This window comes from Oryctolagus cuniculus, chromosome 3 (assembly GCF_964237555.1).
Source record: "Oryctolagus cuniculus chromosome 3, mOryCun1.1, whole genome shotgun sequence".
Taxonomy (NCBI): domain Eukaryota; kingdom Metazoa; phylum Chordata; class Mammalia; order Lagomorpha; family Leporidae; genus Oryctolagus; species Oryctolagus cuniculus.
The window spans coordinates 69,159,797-69,180,842 of record NC_091434.1 but is presented as its reverse complement, the minus strand read 5'-3'; the positions used below and the strand labels follow the sequence as shown (position 1 = coordinate 69,180,842).

The following is a 21,046-nucleotide window of genomic DNA, read 5'->3' as shown; positions in this document are numbered from 1 at the left end:
CTCCTGGTCTCCCATGGGGTGCAGGGCCCAAGGGCTTGGGTCATCCTCCACTACACTCCCGGGCAATAGCAGAGAGCTGGTCTGGAAGAGGGGCAACCGGGACAGAATCTGGCGCCCCGACCAGGACTAGAACCCGGTGTGCTGGCGCCGCAGGCGAAGGATTAGCCTATTGAGCCTTGGCGCCGGCCGCTAATATTTTTTTAAAGATTTATTTATTTGGCCGGCGCCACGGCTCAATAGGCTAATCTTCTGCCTGCGGTGCTGGCACACCGGGTTCTAGTCCTGGTTGGGGTGCTGGATTCTGTCCCGGTTGCGCCTCTTCCAATCCAGCTCTCTGCAGTGGCCCAGGAGTGCAGTGGAGGATGGCCCAAGTGCTTGGGCCCTGCACCCGCATGGGAGACCAGGAGAAGCACCTGGCTCCTGGCTTCAGATCAGCGTGGTGCGCCGGCTGCAGCGGCCTTTGGGGGGTGAACCAATGGAAAAAGAAGATCTTTCTCTCTGTCTCTTTCTTTCACTGTTCACTCTGCCTGTCAAAAAAAAAAAAAGATTTATTTATTTGAAAGGCAGAGGTGTACAGAGAGGCAGAGACAGAGGGAGAGGTCTTCCATCCACTGGTTCACTCCCCAGTTGACTAGAGTGGTCAGAGCTGTGCTGATCCAAAGCCAGGGGCCAGTAGCTTCCTCCAAGTCTTCCCACACAGGAAGGACTTGGGCCATCTGCTACTGCTTTCCCAGGCCATACCAGAGAGCTGGATGGGAAGTGGAGCAGCCGGGATTCGAGTTGGTGCACATATGGGATGCTGGCACTGCAGGCAACGGGTTTATCTGCTAACCAACAGCACCAGCCCCGACTCTTGTTAATTTAACAATTAACACTCTTAGTATGACATCAGTGATCATCTGTGGCTCTTAACATGAGCTGCCTAGGCTGTGGAAACCTTTTGACTTTACAAACTCTGTTATTATTTAGACAAGTCCATAAGCAAAGTGAAAGTTCTCTCCTCCCCTCAGAAAAAAAAAAAATACCTACTTTGATGACCGCTTGTTTCCACTGGGGTCTTACCCACAGAGATCCTTCATATAGGACATTTTTGCCTTAGTGTCTTGGCTTTCCTTGTCTAAAACGCTCTCATGCGCTTTTCAGCCAGACTAGAATGCCTTAAACGTTGATTCTGAGGTCAGAGTGCTATTTAAAGCGATTGTCATTCTATGAGTCTGTTAGCAGACTGCCTCCCATGTTGGAGCATTCACTCCTTTGAATTCTGTTATTACCAGATCCTTAATCCTATCCATATGATCACTTTAACACTTAAGATGGTATTTTTATCACCTAGCTTAAGAGGATTTGGGGCCCCATGGCAAGTTTTAAAACTGTACCCTTAGAAGTAATATATGCAGAATGGTATAGTTTTACAGTTACAAACTTCATATACTTCCTAATTACAACTTTAGGAACTTGATGATTCTTCCCACCATGCCCACCCCCCACCCATACTCTTAACACCTCTTCCTTCTCCCTCTCTTATTCCCACTCTTATTTTTTACTGAGATCTATTTTCAGTTGACTTTATACACATATGTTTAACTCTATACTAAGTAAAGAGTTCAACAAATTCTATGGGGAAAAAAAACTGTTCATCATTAGTCAAAGGGCTGGCTATTCAAAGTCATTTCATCTTGAAGTGTTAATTTCACTTATATAGATTACCTTTTAGGTACTCTCTTAATTATCACAGATCAAGGAGAACATACAGTATTTGTCCTTTTGAGATTGGCTTATTTCACTATGATGTTTTCCAGATTCATCCATTTTGTTGCAAATAACAGGATTTCATTCTTTTTCTAACCACTGTGTGCTATTCCATGGTGTATAGATCCCATAATTTGTTTATCCAGTCTTCAGTTGACTGGCATTTGGGTTGATTCCACATCTTAGCTATTGTGAATTGAGCTGTAGTAAACATGGGGGTACAGATAACTCTTTCATATGCTGATTTCATTTCCCTTGGGTAAATTCCCAAAATCGGATGGCTGGGTTATATGGTAGATCTATATTCAGATTTCTGAGTTATCTCCGTATTGTCTTCTGCAGTGGCTGTGCTAGTATACATGCCTACCAACAGTTGGTTAGGATGCCTTTTTCTCCACATCCTTCCCAGCTTCTGTTGTTTGTTGATTTCTATATGAAAGCCAGTCTAGCTGGCGCCGCGGCTCACTAGGCTAATCCTCCGCCTTGTGGCGCCGGCACACTGGGTTCTAGTCCCGGTCAGGGCGCCAGATTCTGTCCCGGTTGCCCCTCTTCCAGGCTGGCTCTCTGCTGTGGCCCGGGAGTGCAGTGGAGGATGGCCCAAGTGCTTGGGCCCCGCACCCCATGGGAGACCAGGAGAAGTACCTGGCTCCTGCCATCGGATCAGCGTGGTGCGCCGGCCGCGGCAGCCATTGGAGGGTGAACCAACGGCAAAAGGAAGACCTTTCTCTCTGTCTCTCTCTCTCACTGTCCACTCTGCCTGTGAAAAAAAAAAAAAAAAAAAAAAAGAAGAAAGAAAGCAAGCCAGTCTAATGGGGGTTAGGTAAAACCAAATTGTGGTTTTGATTGATATTTCCCTGATGGCTAGTGATCCTGAGCATTTTTTCTATTGCCTTTTGGGTTTCCTCTTTTGAAAAATGCCTGTTTAAGTCCTTTGCCCGTTTCTTACCTGGGTTGTTTGTTTTGTTGTTGAGTTTCTTGTGCTCTTTATATATCCTAGTTGTAAATCCTTTATCAGTTGCATAGCTTGCAAATGATTTCTCCCATTCTGTCAGTTGCCTCTTCACTTTGCTGAGCCCTTCTTTTGCAGAGCAGAAGCTTCTCAATATGATATAATTCCGTTTGTCAATTTTGGGTTATATTGCCTATGCCTTTAGGGTCTTTTCCAAGAAAGAACTCTCTTCCTGTGCAATGTCTTGCAGGGCTTCCCCAATGTTGTTTAATAATTTGATGGTATTGGGTCATAGATTTAGTACTTTAATCCATTTTGAGTGGATTTTTGTGTAAGGTATAAGGTAGGGATCTTATTTCTACTGCATGTGGAGATCCAATTTTCCTCATACCATTTGTTGAAGATAGTGTCCTTGTTCCTGCTCCAGGGATTAATTTTAGCTTCTTTGTCAAATACAAGTTGATTATATATGCTTGGATTGATTTCTGGTGTTTCTATTCTGTTCCATTGGTCTGTCCATCTGTTTTGTACCAATACTAGGCTGTTTTGATTATAACTGCCCTGTAGTATGTCTTAAAATCTGGTATTGTGATGTCTTGGCCTAGTTTTTGTTGAATAAGGTTACTTTAGCTCTTTGGGGTTTCCTGGGTTTCCATATGAATTTCAGCATTGTTTTTTCTGTATCTGAGAAGAATTTTCTTGGATTTTGATTGGTATGACATTGAATCTGTAAATTGCTTTTAGTAGTATGAACATTTTGATGATACAGTTTCTTCCATTTCATGAACATGGAAGATTTTTCCATTTTTTTGGTGTGTGTTTTCTTTTTCTTTTTTTAATGTTTCGTAATTCTCATCTTAGAGATCTTTGAAATCCTTGGTTAAATGTAATCCAAAGTATTTGATATTTTTTGTAGCTATTGTGAATGGGATTGATCTTAGAAGTTCTTTCTCATCTGTAGCATTGTCTATGTTTGCAAAAGGTATTGAGTTTTGTGTGTTGATTTTATATCCTGCCACTTCACTAAACTCTTCTATGAGTTCCAATAGACTCTAAATGGAGTCTTTTGGATCCCCTATATCAAGGATCATGTCATTTGTAAATAGGGTTGGTTTAACTTCCTCATTCCCAATTTGTATCCCTTTGATTTCTTTTTCTTACCTAATGGCGTTGGCTCAAACATCCAGGACTGTATTTTTTTTTTTTTTTTTAAACAGGCAGAATTAGACAGTGAGAGAGACAAAGAGAAAGGTCTTCCTTCCGTTGGTTCATCCCCCAAATGGCCACTACGGCGGGGGCACTGTGCTGATCCAAAGCCAGGAGCCAGGTGCTTCCTCCTGTGCAGTGGGCCATCCTCCACTGCCTTCCTGGGCCACAGCAGAGAGCTGGACTGGAAAAGGAGCAGTGGGGGCGAATCCAGCACCCCAACCGGGACTAGAACCCGGAGAGCCAGTGCCGCAGGCGGAGGATTAGCCTAGTGAGCCGTGGCGCCAGCCTCCAGGACTGTATTGAACAGCACTGGTGAGAGTGGGCATCCTTGTCTTGTTCCAGATCTCAGTGGGAATGCTTCCAACTTTTCTCTGTTCAATAGGATGCTGGCTGTGGGTTTGTGATATATTGCCTTGATTGTGTTGAGACATGTTCCTTCTATACCCAATTTGCTTAAAGTTTTCATCATGAAAGGCTGTTGTATTTTATCAGATACTTTCTCTATATTGAGCTAATCGTATGGTTTTTGTTCTTCAGTTTTTAATGTGATGTGTCACGTTGATTGATTTGTGAATGTTGAATCATCCCTGCACACCAGGGAGAAATCTCACTTGGTCTGGGTGAATGATCTTTCTGATGTGTTGTTGGACTCAATTGGTTAGTATTTTGTTGAGGATTTTTACATCTGTGTTCATCAGGGAAATTGACCTGTGGTACTTTCTCTGTTACATCTTTTTCAGGCTTAGGAATTAAGGTGATTCTGGAGTCATAGAAGGAGTTTGGGAAGATTCTCTCCCTTTCAGTTACTTTGAATAGCTTGAGAAAAATTGGATTAGTTCTTTAAATGTCTGATGGAATTCAGCAGTGAAGTCATCTAGTCCTGGGCTTCTCTTTGATGGAATGGTCTTTATTACTGATTCAATTTCCTTTTTGGTTATTGGTCTGTTTAGGTTTTCAGTGTCTTCATGGCTCAATTTAGGTAGGTTGTATGTGTCCCAGAATCTATCCATTTCTTCTAGGTTTCCCTATTAGTTGGCATACAGCTCTTTGTAGTAATTTATGATGATTCTTTTCATTTTTGTGGTGTCTGTTTACATTTCCTTTTTAAATCTCTAATTTTCTTGATTTGGCTGTTCTCTCTCTTCTTTTTTTTTTTTTTTCCCCAGGTTGGTTGGGCCAGTGGTGTGTCAGTGTTGTTTATTTTTTTTAAAAACCAACTTTTTTTTTTTTTTTTTTTTTTTTTTTGACAGGCAGAGTGGACAGTGAGAGAGAGAAAGGTCTTCCTTTGCCGTTGGTTCACCCTCCAATGGTCACTGCTGCTGGCGCGCTGCAGCCGGCGCACTGCTGATCCGATGGCAGGAGCCAGGTACTTATCCTGGTCTCCTATGGGGTGCAGGGCCCAAGTACCTGGGCCATCCTCCACTGCACTCCCAGGCCACAGCAGAGAGCTGGCCTGGAAGAGGGGCAACCGGGACAGAATCTGGCGCCCTGACCGGGACTAACTAGAACCCGGTGTGCTGGCGCCTCAAGGTGGAGGATTAGCCTAGTGAGCCGCGGCGCCGGCTAAAAACCAACTTTTCATTTCACTGATCTTTTGTGTTTTATTTTTGCTTCAATTTTGTTTATTCTCTAATGTTAATTATTTCTTTTTTTAAGATATTAATTTATTTGAAAGGCAGAGTTACACAGAGAGAGGAGAGGCAGAGAGAGAGAAAAAGGGGTCTTCCATCCGCTGGTTCACTCCCCAATTGAACGCAATGGTTGGAGATGCACTGATCTGAAGCCAGGAGCCAGGAGCTTCTTCTGGGTCTCCCATGTGGGTGCAGGGCCCAAGGAGTTGGGCCATCTTCTGCTGCTTTCCCAGGCCATAGCAGAGAGCTGGATTGGAAGTAGAGCAGCCGGGTCTTGAACTGCAGTCCATATGGGATGTTGGCGTTTCAGGCCAGGGCATTAACCCACTGCGCCACAGCACTGGCCCCAAATGTTAATTGTTTCTTTTCTTCTACTAGTTTTGGGTTTGATTTCCTGTTGTTTCTCTAGGTCATTGATATGCATTGATAGCAAATTTCTTTGGTGCCTTTCCAATTTCTTGTTGCATGTACCTACTGTTATAAACTTTCCTCTTTAACACTGCTTTTGCTGTATCCCATAAAGTTTGATATGTTGTATTGTAATCTTCATTCATTTCCAGAAATATTTTGGTGTCTCTTTTGCTTTCTTTAATGATCCACTGTTCATTCAGGAGCATGTTGTTCAGTCTCCATGTTTACATGTTTTAGAGTTGTTTTTTAAGATTTATTAATTTATTTGAAAGGCAGAGCTACAGAGAGAGAGAATAGAGAGATCTTCCATCTGCTGGTTCACTCCCCAAATGGCCACATGGGCCGGAGCTGAACCTGTCTGAAACCAGGAGCCAGCAGCTTCTTCCTGTACGTGGGCCATCTTCTGCTTTCCCAGGGCATAGCCAAGAGCTGGATCGGAAGTGGAGCAGCCAGGACTGGAACCAGCGCCCATATGGGATGCTGGCACTGTAGGCAGCAGCTTTATCCAGTACACCACAGTACTGTTAGATTCTTGAGTTGTTGATTTCCAGTTTCATTCCATTGTGGTCTGAGAAGATTCATGGTGTGATTTCAACTTTTTTGAATTTGCTGAGACTTGCTTATGTCCTAGTCTGTGGTCTATCCTATGAGAAAGTTTCATGCACTGTTGAGAAAAATGTTTATTCTGTGACTGTAGGATGAAAGTTCTCTAGATTTTCATTAGGTGCATTTGGTCTATAGTGTCTGTTAACTATGTTGCTTCATTGTTAATTTTCTGTCTGCTTATCTGTCCATTGCTGAAAGTGGAATATTGAAATCCCTCATTACTATTGTATTTGAGTCTATGTCTCCCTTTAGATCCACTAACATTTCTTTTAAATAACCAGATGCCCAGCAATTAGGTGCATATACATTTATAATAGTCATATCTTCCTATTGAATTGTTCCCTTAATCATTACATAGTGCCCTTCTGTGTCTCTTTTAATATTTTTGTGTAAAGTCTATTTTGTCTGATATTAGAGTGGCTACACCAGCTCTTTTTTGGTTTCTGTTAGTGTGGAATATCTTTTTTCATCCTTTTACTTTCAGTCTGCGTGTATCTTTGTTGGTGAGATGTGTTTTTTATAGGCAGCAAATAGATGGGTTTTGTTTTTCAGTCCATTCATCTATTCTGTGTCTTTTAACTGGAGAGTTGAGGCCATTTACATTCAAGGTGAGTATTGATAAGTAATGACTTGCCCTGCCATTTTCCTATAATTATTCCTATTGTTTTCTTTGGATTTCCTTTGTACTTTTTTTATTTTTATTTTTTTGACAGGCAGAGTGGACAGTGAGAGAGAGAGACAGAGAGAAAGGTCTTCCTTTTGCCATTGGTTCACCCTCCAATGGCCGCCGCGGCCGGCGCACCACGCTGATCCGATGGCAGGAGCCAGGAGCCAGGTGCTTTTCCTGGTCTCCCATGGGGTGCAGGGCCCAAGCACTTGGGCCATCCTCCACTGCACTCCCTGGCCACAGCAGAGAGCTGGCCTGGAAGAGGGGCAACCAGGACAGAATCCGACGCCGTGACCGGGACTAGAACCCGGTGTGCCGGCGCCTCAAGGTGGAGGATTAGCCTAGTGAGCTGCGGCGCCGGCCCCCTTTGTACTTTTACTGGGAGATTTTTTGCCTTCACTTTTTTCATAGTGATGACCACGCTTCTGTGTTTCTGTGTGTAGCATATTCTTAAGCATCTTTTGCAGGGCTGGATGGGTGGTGACAAATTTTTAATTTCTGTTTGTTTGGGGAGTTCTTTATTTCACCTTCATTCATAAATTGAGAGCTTTGCAGGATGTAATGTTCTGGGTTGACAGTTTTTTTCTCTTAAGACTTAGAATGTATCTTGCCATTCTCTCCTAGGCTATAGGGTTTCTGTTGAAAAGTTACCTGTGAGACTAATTGGAGATCCTCTGAAAGTAATCTGGTGTTTCTCTCATGCACATTTGAGAATCTTTTCTATGTTTTTCTGTGGAGAGTTTGACTACAGTGTATCATGGTGAAGATCTTTTCTTGTCATGTCTGTTAGGAATTCTATGTGCTTCCCTGTCTTTCTCCAAATTAAAGAAGTTTTCTGTAATTACTTCACTAAAAACGCCTTCTAATCCATTCTCTTTTTTCACTCCTTCAGGAATTCCTCATACATGTATGTTAAGGAGTCATTTTATAGTATCCCATAAATTTCCGACACTGTTTTTTAGTTTTCTAATTTCCTTTTTTTTTTTTCAGTTTGTAAAATTTCCAGAGATTTGTCTTCTAACTCAGATATTCTTTGTTCTGCCTCACTGAATCTGTTGTAAAATCTTTCCACCATATTTTTTTTTTTTAAGTTTTATTTATTTGAAAAGCAAAGTTACAAACAGAGGCAGAAAGAAAAAAGTCTTCCATCCAGTGATTCACTCTCCAGATGTCTACAGCAACTGGAGCTGGGCCAATCCGAAGCCGGGAGCCAAGAGCTTCTTCTAGATCTCCCACATGGGTACAAGGGTGCAAGCATTTGGGCCATCTTATGCTTTCCCAGGCCATAACAGAGAACTACATTGGAAGTAGAGCAGCCGGGATTCAAACTGGCACCCATATGGGATGTTGGTGGTGTAGGTGGCGGCTTTTCCTGCTACGACACAGCTCCAGCCCCTCCCCCATATTTTTTTATTTGTTCTATTGAATTCTTCATTTTCAATATTTTGTTTTGATATCTATAAAATCTCAATTCCGTGGGGTGAAATTTTTCATTTGTATCATATGTGCATTTCTTTAGTTTGTGAATTTACTTCTGATTACTTCTAAGTATTCCTACAACCAATTTTTTGAATTCCATTTCTGCAAACTCTGTCGTCTTTTTTTTTTTTTTTTTTTTTTTTTTACAGGCAGAGTGGACAGTGAGAGAGCAAGACAGAGAGAAAGGTCTTCCTTTGCCGTTGGTTCACCCTCCAATGGTTGCCGCGGCCGGCGCAACACGCTGATCCGATGGCAGGAGCCAGGTACTTATCCTGGTCTCCCATGGGGTGCAGGGCCCAAATACTTGGGCCATCCTCCACTGCACTCCCTGGCCATAGCAGAGAGCTGGCTTGGAAGAGGGGCAACCGGGACAGAATCTGGCGCCCTGACCCGGACTAGAACCCAGTGTGCTGGTGCCACAAGGCGGAGGATTAGCCTAGTGAGCCGCGGCATTGGCCAAACTCTGTCTTCTTTCACATTCTAGTTTAAAGTGTTGTGTTGCTCTGAGAGTGTCCTGTTGTCTTCCTTATTCTTGTTTCTTGAATTGCTGCTTTTATTATTAGGCAATTGTGGTGATACTTGGTGGTTTTCTTTCCCCCCCCTGTGATTGCTTTTTGATCTTTGAATTGCCTCTCTGTTGTTTAGTGAAGTGTCCACTCTTTCAGTGAATACCCAGAAGCATGTGCTGGGTGTGGTCAGGGAGTTCTTTTCAGTGCCTCAGGGTAAGGTGACACTCAACTTGGGCATGGTAAATTTTTTTTTTTTTTAATCATAGGGGTTTGTTCTGCTCTGTTGGCATATTCTCATGCTCATCTCCTCTCCTCAAAGGCACTAACTGGGCACTAGCCCCAGTGGGTAAATTTTTCATTTGCAGTGCCACAAGAATCACACAAAGGATGCATACTGTCCACCATGTGAACATGGATCCTGCGGGAATGACTCTCACCAGGAACAGGCAGCCTGAGGATGTGCAGCCACCCACAGTGGTTACCCAAAGTCTCAGTCACACCCTGTACCCTTCCACGCAGCCAGATTGTTTTCACAGTCCCAGCATACTCCCAGAGTCACCAGGTGGCGCAGCTGTTGCATATGTCTAAAATGTTGCTCACCCTCTCTGCTAGTTACAGGACGTCGATGCCTAGTGGTCAGGGAGAGAGAAACATGCCCCCCCTTTTTTCCCTCTAGGTTGGTAGGTACACTGTCCCCCACAGGGCTCCAAGCCAGACGCCCCCCCAGGCTCTTCCCATAGCTTTATCACCAGTGGCTTGGGCTGCTGCAGTCTGGTCTCACCTTACTCCAAAGCTGGTGCTGAAGCTCTTGATGATGGGGTCCTGAGTTGTGCGCATCCACACCTTCCACGCAGGTCCACAGTGTCCCTCTAATTTGTGTGGAGTTTGCTGTTTTCTCCTCAACTCTTCCCTGAGACTGCACTCTATCCACTTTTTATTTAACTGTCTTCTCCTATACTAGAGCAGTAAGCTCCCTCCCTATTCCACCATCTTGACTCTCCCTGCAAGATGTATTTTATAGGCAAAGGGAAAACACACACTGAAGAAGGAGTATGATAAGGGTTTCATGAAGAATGATGCCTCAATTCTTTTTAAGATTTATTTTATTTATTTGAAAGAGTTACAGAGAGGTAGAGAGGGAGAGAAATGTCTTCCATCCACAGGTTCACTCCCCAGATGGTCCCAACGGTCGGAGCTGAGCTGATCCAAAGCCAGGAGCCAGTAGCTTCCTCCATGTCTCTCACGTGGGTGTAGGGACCCAAGCAGTTGGGACATCCTCCACTGTTTTCCAAGGCTCATTATTGGGGAGCTGAATTGGAAGCAGAGCAGCTGGGCTCGAACTGGCACCCACATGGGATACCAGTGCTGCAGGCTGGGGCTTGAAGCTGCTGCGCCACAGTGCTGACCTCTCAAAAATTCTTTACTTCATTGGGTTATGATGTTTAAGTTATTCTGGATTTGACAAGTGGCCACCTTTCATTATTCTTGTTACTTATTTGTGAAGCAGAGAGACAAATGAAGAGAGAGAGAGAGACAGAGAGATTGTCTACACCTCCCTCATTGCCTGAGAGTGGACAGGGCCTACGCTGGGAATTCAATCTATTTCTCCCACATGGCTAGAAGGAACCCAGTTGCTGGAGTGAGGAGCTAGGGATGGAAATTTAAACCAGGCACTCAAGTATGGGATGTGGATCTCGCTCTTCTTTTTTTTTTCTTTTTATTTGAATGAGTTATAAAAAGAGATCTTCCATCTCCTGGTTCACTCCCCAGATGGCTGCAACAACTAAGGCTGAACCAGGCCAAAGCCAGGGGCCTCATCCAGGTCTCTCCCAAACACTTAAGCCATCTTCCACTTCGTTTCCCAGACCACTAACCTGGAGCTGGATCGGAAGTGGAGAAGCTGGGACGTGGACCAGTGCCCATATGGGATGTTGGCATCCCACGTGGCAGCTTTACCCATTATGCCACAATGCTGTATCTTAACCAGTGTCTTAACCACTAGGCAGAATACCCTCTCTTGTCTACTTTTTGAAACACTTGAGTCCTTTTGATGTGTCCTTATCATTTTGAGGACACTTTACTTCCTGCTACACTAAGATGTTCCAAGTTTATCTTGTACTGTCATTCGTTTTTGTAAAGATGTATTTATTTATTTGAAAGGCAGAGTGATACAGAGGGGGGGGGGAGGGAAGAATAGAGAGAGAGAGGGAGAGAGGAGAGAGAGGGAGAGAGAGGAGAGAGAGGGCTTCTATTTGGTTTTTCCCCAAATCCCTACAAAAGCCAGAACTGGGCTAGGAGCCTGGAGCTCCATCCAAGTCTCCTGCATGGGTGGCAGGAATCCAAGTATGTGAGCCATCATCTGCTGCCTTCCTGGGTACATTAGGAGGAAGCTAGATAAGAAGCTAAGGAACCAAGATTTGAACCAGCATTCTGAATTGGGTTTTGGGCATCTCAAGCAGTGACTTAACCTGTTGTGCCATAATGCCCACACCTTGTAGTTCCAGAGTTAGTCATTTTTGCAGGGAATCCTGGTTTGTTGTAGTCTGCGAAAGTATTCAGACACAGTTGACATTTAAAATATTTGCCTTCATGTTTTTTTTTCTTATGCGTTATTTTAATATCATTTTAATTTAATGTGTTTTTGAAGTTGATAAATGTCTCTTCATGGAAAAAATTCTGAGAATTTCTCATTTTTTAAAAGTTTCATTTATTTTTACTTACTTAAAAGGCAGAGAGACAGAGACAGAGTTAGAGAGCTCTTCCATCTACTGATTGATTCTCCAAATGTCCCCAACAGCCAGAACTTGGCCAGGCTGAAGTCAGGAACTCAGCCCAGGTCTCACATGTCGGTAGCAGGGACCCACATGTTTGAATCATCACCCACTGCCTCTCAGGATGTGAATTAGCAGGAAGCTGGAATCAGCAGTAGTGCTGGAACTGGAACCCAGGCACTCTGATATGTTATGTGAGTAACTCAAACAGCATCCTAACTACTGTACCAAAGAGTGGCTCTAGGGACCAGTACTGTGATGTAGCGGGTAAATCCCGCTGCCTGCAGTACCGTTATCTCATATGGGCGCCAGTTCAAGTCCTGGCTGCTCCACTTGTGATCCAGCTCTCTTCTGTGGCCTGGGAAAGCAGTAGAAGATGACCCAAATCCTTGCGCCCCTGCACCCATGTGGGAGACCTGGAAGAAGCTCCAGGCTCCTGGCTTCAGATGAGGTCAGCTCCAGCTGTTGGAGCTAATTGTGGAGTGAACCAGTGGATGGAAGACCTCCCTCCCTCATTCTCCCTGTCCCCTTTCTCTTTCTCTCTCTCTCTCTCTCTCTCTCTCTCTCTGCTTCTCTGTAACTCTTTCAGTTAAATAAATAAATCTTTAAAAGTTGCCGTAAATTTTTCATTCACGTATGAGGATACTTCATAAAAATTCCCAGGGACTGGGCATTCAACTTAGCAGGTAAGGTGCCTCCCTTAGAGGTGAGTGTTCAGTGCACCAACTGATGCTGCTCAGGATACCTGTATCCCACATGAGAATGCCAGGTTTCAAGTTCCACCTCTGCTTCTGTTTCCAGTTTTCCACTTAAGCATAATAAGGAAGGCAGTAGGCTCCGGCTCAAGTGATTGTGTTCCTGCTACCCACTGGATTGACTTTATGGCTCTCAGGCATTTGGGTAGTGAACTAGTAGACGAGATAGATTCTCCTCTCTGCTGTTGCTCAAATATATAAGAAATTTCTTGGAAAAATGTAATTAAGAGTATGAACTTATTTTGCCACAAAAAGTTTTTGGTGCAAAAATTTTTATTCATGAAGTGGGAAGTCAGTGTTATGCAAAAACTATGTATGGATTTTGAAATTGTGTTAACACCAGAATAAACTCATACATTTAATTTGTTTCTCTGAATTCTAAAGTATCCTTATTACTTCATTAGGCTTTTTTTTATTTTTAAATGTTAATAGTTAAATTTTGTTCTATAGAGATTTATGCCAAAATTTCCGCCTCCCCATATATTTTTTTAAGGATTTATTTATTTGAAAGGCAGAGTTACAGAGAACCAGAGAGAGATCTTCCTTCTGCTGTTTCACTCCCCAAATGGCTGCAACTCCTGGAGCTGGGCTGATCTGAAGCCAGGAGCCAGGAGCCTCCTCTGGGTCTCCCATGCAGGTGCAGGGGCCCAAGGGTTTGGGCCATCTTCTACTGCTTTCTCAGGCCACAGTAGAGAGCTGGATCTGAAGAGGCGCAGCCGGGACCCAAACTGGTGCCCATATGAGATGAGGCACTGCAGGCAGTGGCTTTACCTGCTACACCACATCACCCACTCCAGCTTTCCATGTTTGAAACATTGTAAATGTTGTAAAAATGAAAATGTTTTTTCTTTGGAATTTTATCTAAGAGGATAGTTACCCTTCTTTTTACTACAAAAAAAAAAATCTTTTTCTATGGTAATATTGTAGTGCATAAGATCTGTTTTTACAGATGCTGTGTCCAAACAGCATTTTGCACATTCACTTGTCTGTTTTGCATGATGTCATTGAGAGAGGTGTACTTGCACACCTTTTCTAAGATAGACAGGTGATGGTTGCATAATTGCCATAACCCTGTACCTTATGACCCAAGCATGAAATTGATCTTGATCCTGGTATCATTGAACACCTTTCTTTTGCATGTAATTTTCAGAGTCCTTGGAAGGGGTGTGCTTACATTTTGTCTCACAAATCTAGATGGAAATCTGGAAATGACATTGTATCTTTTAAAAGTGGAAAGATAAAAAGCAACTTTATTGAGATATAATTGAGTACCATACAACTCACTTGTTTAAAATTTATGGTTTGGGGTCAGCGCGGTGGCTCACTTGGTTAATCCTCCGCCTGTGGCACCAGTATCCCATATGGGTACTGGGTTCTAGTCCCGGTTGCTCCTCTTCCAGTCCAGCTCTCTGCTGTGGCCCGGGAAGGCAGTGGAGGATGGCCCGAGTGCTTGGGCCCCTGCACCTGCATGGGAGACCAAGAAGAAGCACCTGGCTCCTGGCTTCGGATCAGTGCAGCGCTGGCTGTTGCAGCCATTTGGGAACCAATGGAAGGAAGACCTTTCTCTCTGTCTCTCTCTTTCTCTCTCACTGTCTGTAACTTTACCTGTCAAATAAAAAATTAATAAATAAAATTTATGGTTTAGGGGCAAGCGCTGTGGCACAGTGGGTTAACACCCTGTCCTGAAGCGCCAGCATCCCATATGGGAGCTGTTTCAAGTCCCGGCTGCTCTTCTTCTGATCCATCTCTCTTGTATGGCCTGGGAAAGCAGTAGGAGATGGTTCAAGTCCTTGGGCCTTGCACCCATGTGGGAGACCTGGAGGAGCTCCTGGCTCCTGGCTTCAGATCGGCACAGCACTGGCCGTTGCTGCTAATTGGGGAGTGAACCATCAGATGGAACACCTTTTTCTCTCTCTCTCTCTCTGCCTCTCTCTCTCTGCCTCTCCTCTCTGTTTTATTCTTTCAAATAAATAAATCTTTTTAAAAAAAGTTTATGGTTCAGTAGTGTTTGTTATATTCCAAATTTGTGCAGTCATTTACCACAGTCAATTTTAAATTTTAGTACATGTACTTCATTCCTATTCCAAACTCCATAATTAATTAGCAGTTATTCCTCTTCCCTCTGTCTGACTCTTTCTAGTCTTAGGCAGTCACTAATTGATTTTCTGTCTCTCTAGATTGACCTGTTTTGAATATTTGGGATTCACTTTTTAGAAGATTCTTGGAGCTAGAAAAGGAAATAGCAAGACATAGATGTAATGGTAGATGGCAGGGAGCAGGATTGGAAAAAATTAGTAGGAGCTCCAGAGTTTTCTTAGTTCTTAGAGGAGTTTAACTGTAGTTAGCTAGATATTATCATTGCTTTCAGCAGCTTTGGATCTTGGTGACAGACTGGTCTGATAAGTTGGAGGGATTAGTTTAAAACTAGGTCTTCGCTGCTTCTCTGCCAAGAGCATAGTTAGTTTACTACTACATGTCTCATTTGAAATGCCTTCTAGTAACAGTAATTGTAGCAGCATCTGTAGCAGTGGTGATAATGTTTAACATTTACTGAGTATTTATACAATGTGCTAGTGGATACTGTAAGTGATTTAGGTAAATTAACTTACTCATGTAGACCAAACATTTTTTTCAATTGTTTTCAGGGTAGGTATTGTGGCACAGTGGGTTAGGCTGCCACTTTGGATTCTTGCATCCTATATTAGAGTGCCTGGTTCGAGTCCTGGCTCCTCTGCTTCCAATCCAGCTTCCTGCTAATGTATCTTAAGAAGTAGCAGATGATGGCTCAAGTATTTGTGTCCCTGCCATTCAGGAAGGAGATCCAGATGGAGTTCTGGGCTCTTGGCTTATAGGCATTTGGGATTGAATCAGCTGATGGAAGATCGATCTCTTTTCTCTCACTCTGCCTTTCAAATAAATGAAAATAAAACATTTTTATTTTTTAAATATTTATTTAATTATTTGAAAGAGTTACAGAGAGAAAGTGAGAGTCAGAAAGAGAGAGATCTTCCATCCACTGGTTTACTTCCCAGATGGCCACAACGGCTGGGGCTGGGCCAGGCCAACTTTGAGAATCAGGAGCTTCTTCTAGGTCTCCCATGTGGGTGACAGGGACCAACCACTTGAGCTATATTCCACTGCTTTCCCAGGCCATTAGCAGGGAGCTGGATCAGAAGAGGAACAGCCAGGACATGAACCAGTAGCCATATGGGATGCCAGCATTACAGGTGGCTTAACCTGCTACACCACATACTGGGACCAAAATAAAACATTTTTTTTTTAAAGATTTAGTTTATTTATTTGAAAGACAGAGTTACAGAGAGAGGTAGAGACAGGGAGAGAGGTCTTCCATCCGCTGGTTCACTCCCCAGGTGGCTGCAATGGCAGAGCTGCATTGATCCAAAGCCAGGAGCCAGGAGCTTCTTCTGGGTCTGCCGCTTGGGTGTAGAGGCCCAAGGACTTGGGCCTTCCTCCACTGCTATCCCAGGCCATAGCAGAGAGCTGGATTGGAAGAGGAGCAGCTGGGACTAGAACTGGTGCCCATATAGGATGCCAGTGCTTCAGGCCAGGGCTTTAACCCGCTGCACCACAGCCCCGGCCCCCAAAATAAAACATTTTTTAAAAATTATTTGTTTTCATTTTATTTGAAAGGCAGAGAAAGACAGAGTCTTCCATCATTTAGTTCACTCCTCAGATGCCCTCAGGGCTGGGCAGGCTGAAGCCTGGAGTCCAGAACTCAAGCCAGGCCTCCCATGTGGGTGGCAGGGACACAAGTACTTAAGCCAACATCTACTGCCTCCCAGGGTGTGCATCAGTATGAAGCTGGATCAGAAACAGAATTGGGACTCGTACCAAGCAATCTGATAGGGGATAGAGACGTCCCAAGTGGCATCTTAGCCAATGAACCAAGTATCTGACCCTAAAACATTTAAGTTAGGCACCCTTGTTCTGTATATTTTAGTGCTTGCTTTGACAGCACATACACTTAAAGATTGGAATGATACAGAGAAGATTAGCATGGCCCCTGTGCAAGGAAGACACACAGATTTTTTTTTTTTTTTAAGATTTTGTTTATAGTAGGAGAGACAGAGAGAAAGGTCTTTGATCTTTTGGTTCGCTTCCCAAGTGGCCACAGTGGCTGGAGCTGGACCTATCAGGAGCTTCTTCCTGGTGTCCTAAGCAGGTGCAGGGGCGCACGAAGTGGCCCATCTTCCAGTGCTATCCCAGGCCATAAACAGAGAGCTGGATCAGCATACGAACCTGCACCCATATGGAATGCCGGCACCACAGGTGAAGGCTCAGCCTGCTATGCCACAGTACCAGCCCCATGCAAATTCTATATTATGGATGAAAACTGAAGTCCAGTTTTCTTGCAAATTTTTTTCCTTTTTCTAAAAAAATTGTTTAAAATCTTGAAACTACTTATGAAGTTAAATCTGTTTAGATGCAGGCTAATGCTTTTTAATGACTTTGTAGAAATTCATTTTGATTATTGTTTTTGTTTGTTTCAGTGAAACTGCTTTTGGTTACAAGGGACTGAAGATCTTATTATACTATATTGCTGGTAGCCTGTCAACAATGTTCCGTGTTGAATATGCATCTAAAGTAGATGAGAACTTTGACTGTGTGGAGGTAAGGACAGAATACACTTATTTTTAATTATGTTTTCCAGTTGAGTTTAGACAGGCTTTAAAATTTAAAGGTCTGAGGGAAGACAGAATCTGATATATAGCAGTTTTTTTTTTTTTTTTAAATGTCACTGTTTCTTACATCCTGCATTAGGGTTAGCATGCATTTTATTTATTTATTTAATTTTTATTTTTATTTGAAAGTCAGAGTTACACAGAGAAGGAGAGGCAGTGAGAGAGAGAGAGAGAGGGAGAGAGAGCTTCCATTCCCTGGTTCACTCCCCAATTGGCTGCAACGGCCAGAGTTGAGCCAACCCGAAGCCAGGAGCCAGGAGCTTCCTCTGGGTCTTTCCATGTGGGTGTAGGAGCCCAAGAACTCGGGTCATCCTCCACTGCTTTCCCAGGCCATAGCAAAGAGCTGGATTGGAAGTGGAGCAGCCAGGACCTGAACTGGCGCCCATATGGGATGCCGGCACTGCAGGCAGAGGCTTTACCAGCTACACCACAGTGCTGGCCCCCAGTTTTTTAAAAAAACGATTTATGGTCGGCGCCGTGGCTCACTAGGCTAATCCTCCGCCTTGCGGTGCCGGCACACCGGGTTCTAGTCCCGGTCGGGGCGCCGGATTCTGTCCCGGTTGCCCCTCTTCCAGGCCAGCTCTCTGCTGTGGCCCAGGAGTGCAGTGGAGGATGGCCCAGGTGCTGGGGCCCTGCACCCCGTGGGAGACCGGGGTAGGTGCCTGACTCCTGCCATCGGATCAGCGCGGTGTGCCGGCCGCAGCGCGGCGGCCATTGGAGGGTGGACCAGCGGCAGGGGAAGACCTTTCTCTCTGTCTCTCTCTCTCACTGTCCACTCTGCCTGTCCAAAAAAAAAAAAAAGATTTATTTATTTATTTGGCAAAGTTAGAGGGAGAGACAGAGAGAAGTTTTCCATCCGTTGGTTCACTCCCCAAATGGCCACAAAGTCCGGGGCTGGGCCAGGCCAAACTAGGAGCCAGGAAGCTCTCGGGGTCTACCATGTAGGTGTAGAGGCCCAAGCACTTGGGCCATCTTTTGCTGTTTTCCCAGAGCATTAGCAGGGAGCTAGATTGGAAGAGGAACAGCCAGGACTCAAACCAACGCCCATATGGATTGCTGGCATCATGGGTGGCAGCTTAACCCACTGTGCCACAGTGCTGGCCCCTGTATAGCAGTTTTTTTTTTTTTTTTTTTTTTTTTTTAAGATTTATTTATTTATTTAAAAGGCAAAGTTACAGAGAGGCAGAGAGAGAAAGAGGTCTTCCATTCGCTGGTTCACTCCCTAATTGGCCGCAACAGCCGGAGCTGTGCCTTTCTGAAGCCAGGAACCAGGAGCTTCTTTAGGGTCTCCCACTCAGGTGCAGGGGCCCAAGGACCTGGACCATCTTCCAGTGCCTTCCCAGGCCAGAGGAGAGAGCTGGATCGGAAGCAGAGCAGCAGGGACTCAAACCGGTGCCCGTATGGGATGCTGGCTCTGCAGGCTGTGGCTTTACCTGCTATACCACAGCGCCAGCCCCTATATAGCACTTTTAAAATCATATTTGGAGCTGGTGTCATGGTGTAGTGGGTAAAGATGTTCCCATCCTCTGTGGGCATTGGTTCAGGTCCTGACTATTTCAGTTCCAATCCCGTTCCCTGCTAATGGCTTGGGAGGGCAATGGAAGATGGCCTGAGTGCTTAGGCCCTTGCACCATCGTGGGAGACCCTGAAGAAGCTCCTGGATCCTGACTTCAGCCTAGCCCGGCCCTGGCTGTTGTGGTCAATGGGGAGTGAACCAGCAGATGTAAAACCTGTCTTTCTGTCTCTCTCTCTCTCTCTCTCTCTCTAACTGTCTGCCTTTTAAATAAAATAAATCCTTTTAAAAAAATCATATATATTCAGGGGTTGGCTGTGTGTCATAGCAGATAAAGCCACTGCCTGCAATGCTGGCATTCCATGTGGGTGCCAGTTTATGTCTTGGCTGCTCCGTCTCCAGTCCAACTCCCTGATGGCCTGGGAGAGGCAGAGGAAGATGGCCCAAGTATTTGGGACCTGGCACCCCACCCACATGGGAGACCTGGAAGAAGCTCCTGGCTTTAGCCTGGCCTAGCCCTGGCCACTTCGGCCATCTGGGGAGTGAAACAGCAGATAGAAGATATCTCTGTCTCTCTGTGTTTCTCTTTTCCCTCTCCCTCCCTCTAGCCCCGTCTTTCTCTGTAACTCTTTCAAAAAAGAACTCACATTTAGTCTTTAGTTGTCACGGTGTTTGCCTCCCTACCATTTCAGTTAACCCTGTAATCGTGATCTTTAGTTTGTTGTTTCCCGGGTGGACCTTCTTCCTAAAAATATTCACTATTTTAAATATTTGACAAATAGGAATTTAGGGAACACCTCCCAGCTGTTTGTTCACTCCCTCAGTGCCCAGAATGCCCCTGGGCTGGGCTAGAGCCAAAACTCAGGAGCTAGAAATCAACTTAGTCTCCCAGGTGGATAGCAGGAACCCAATCACTGGAGCCATCACTGCTGCCTCCTAGGGTCCTCATTATCAGAAATCTGAAGTCAGGAGCTAGAGCCAAGTAGTGTACTCAGGCACTCCGATACAAGACATGGATGTTTTAATACTGCCTCTTAACTACTATGCCCTTCTCTATAATAGCACTTTTCTTATCAGAGTTGCATTTATCAGTTGAAAAAAAAATTCATATTTATTTATTTTTAAAGATTTGTTTTTATTTATTTGAAAGAATCACAGAGGAAAAAACACACAGAGATCTTTCATCCAATAATTCATTCCACAAATGGCCACAATAGCCAGTGCTGTGCCAGGCTGAAGCTAGGAGCACAAAGCTTCTTCTGGGACTCCCACATGGGTTGCAGGAGTCCTAGTACTTGGGTCATTTTCCACTGCTTTCACAGGTGCATTAGCAGGGAGCCAGATCAGAAGTGGAGGGGTCTGATTTTGAACTGGTACCCGTTTGGGATGCCAGCATCACAGGCTTTGGCTTAACCCTCTATGCCACAATGCCAGCCTCTATTTATTTTGTATTTTAAAAGTTTGTTATTTCAAAAGCAGAGTAACAGAGCTGGAGAGAAGTCGAGAGATTGTCCATCCACTGATTCACTCCCCAAATGTCTGTAACAGCCACAGACCCCAAGTAGAAGCTAGGAGCCAGGAACTCCATCCTGATCTCTAATATGAGTGGCGGAAGCGTAAGTATTTTGCCATTTGCTGCCTTCCTGGTCGCTTCAGCAGGAAGCTGGCTTGGAGGCGGAGAAGCAGGGACTTGAGCCAGCACTCCAAGATGCAGTGCAGGCATCGCAATCTATGGTTTAATCAGCAGCACAACGCTAGCCTCACAGGTTTTCATTTATTCTCATTTTCTATTTGAAAGTGAGTAAAAGAGACAAGATAGACATCTTCCATCTGCCAGCTTACTCCCCAAATGTCCCCAGCAGCCAGGACTAGGTCAGGCTGAAGCCAGAGCCCAGAACTCCATGCAAATGTCCCACACGGGTAGCAGGGACTCAAGCACTTTAATACCATCTGCTGCCTCCCAGGACTTGCATAGCAGAAGCTGGATTGGAAGTGGAGTAGCTAGGGCTCAATTTAGGCACTCCAGTATAGGATGCAGGAGTCCCAAGCAGAGTCTCAACTGCAGATGCCATCCCCAACCGCAGCTTCTGTGGG

At 44.5% G+C, this 21,046-nt stretch overlaps 1 protein-coding gene and 1 non-coding gene across 3 annotated transcripts in view; both read left to right on the top strand.

Annotated features, from left to right (window-relative positions):
• The window catches only part of HAT1 (histone acetyltransferase 1), a 79,879-nt gene that overhangs the window by 20,600 nt on the left and 38,233 nt on the right, over positions 1-21,046 (top strand). For both annotated transcript variants that reach the window (XM_002712286.5, XM_017342928.3), the window contains exon 4: positions 17,248-17,368. In XM_002712286.5, coding sequence (XP_002712332.4) covers positions 17,248-17,368 — 121 coding nt within the window. The remainder of the gene's footprint in view (positions 1-17,247; positions 17,369-21,046) is intronic.
• LOC127491881 (U6 spliceosomal RNA) lies at positions 16,697-16,805 on the top strand. Its single transcript, XR_007920813.2, has one exon. It is a non-coding gene; the product is annotated as a U6 spliceosomal RNA (small nuclear RNA).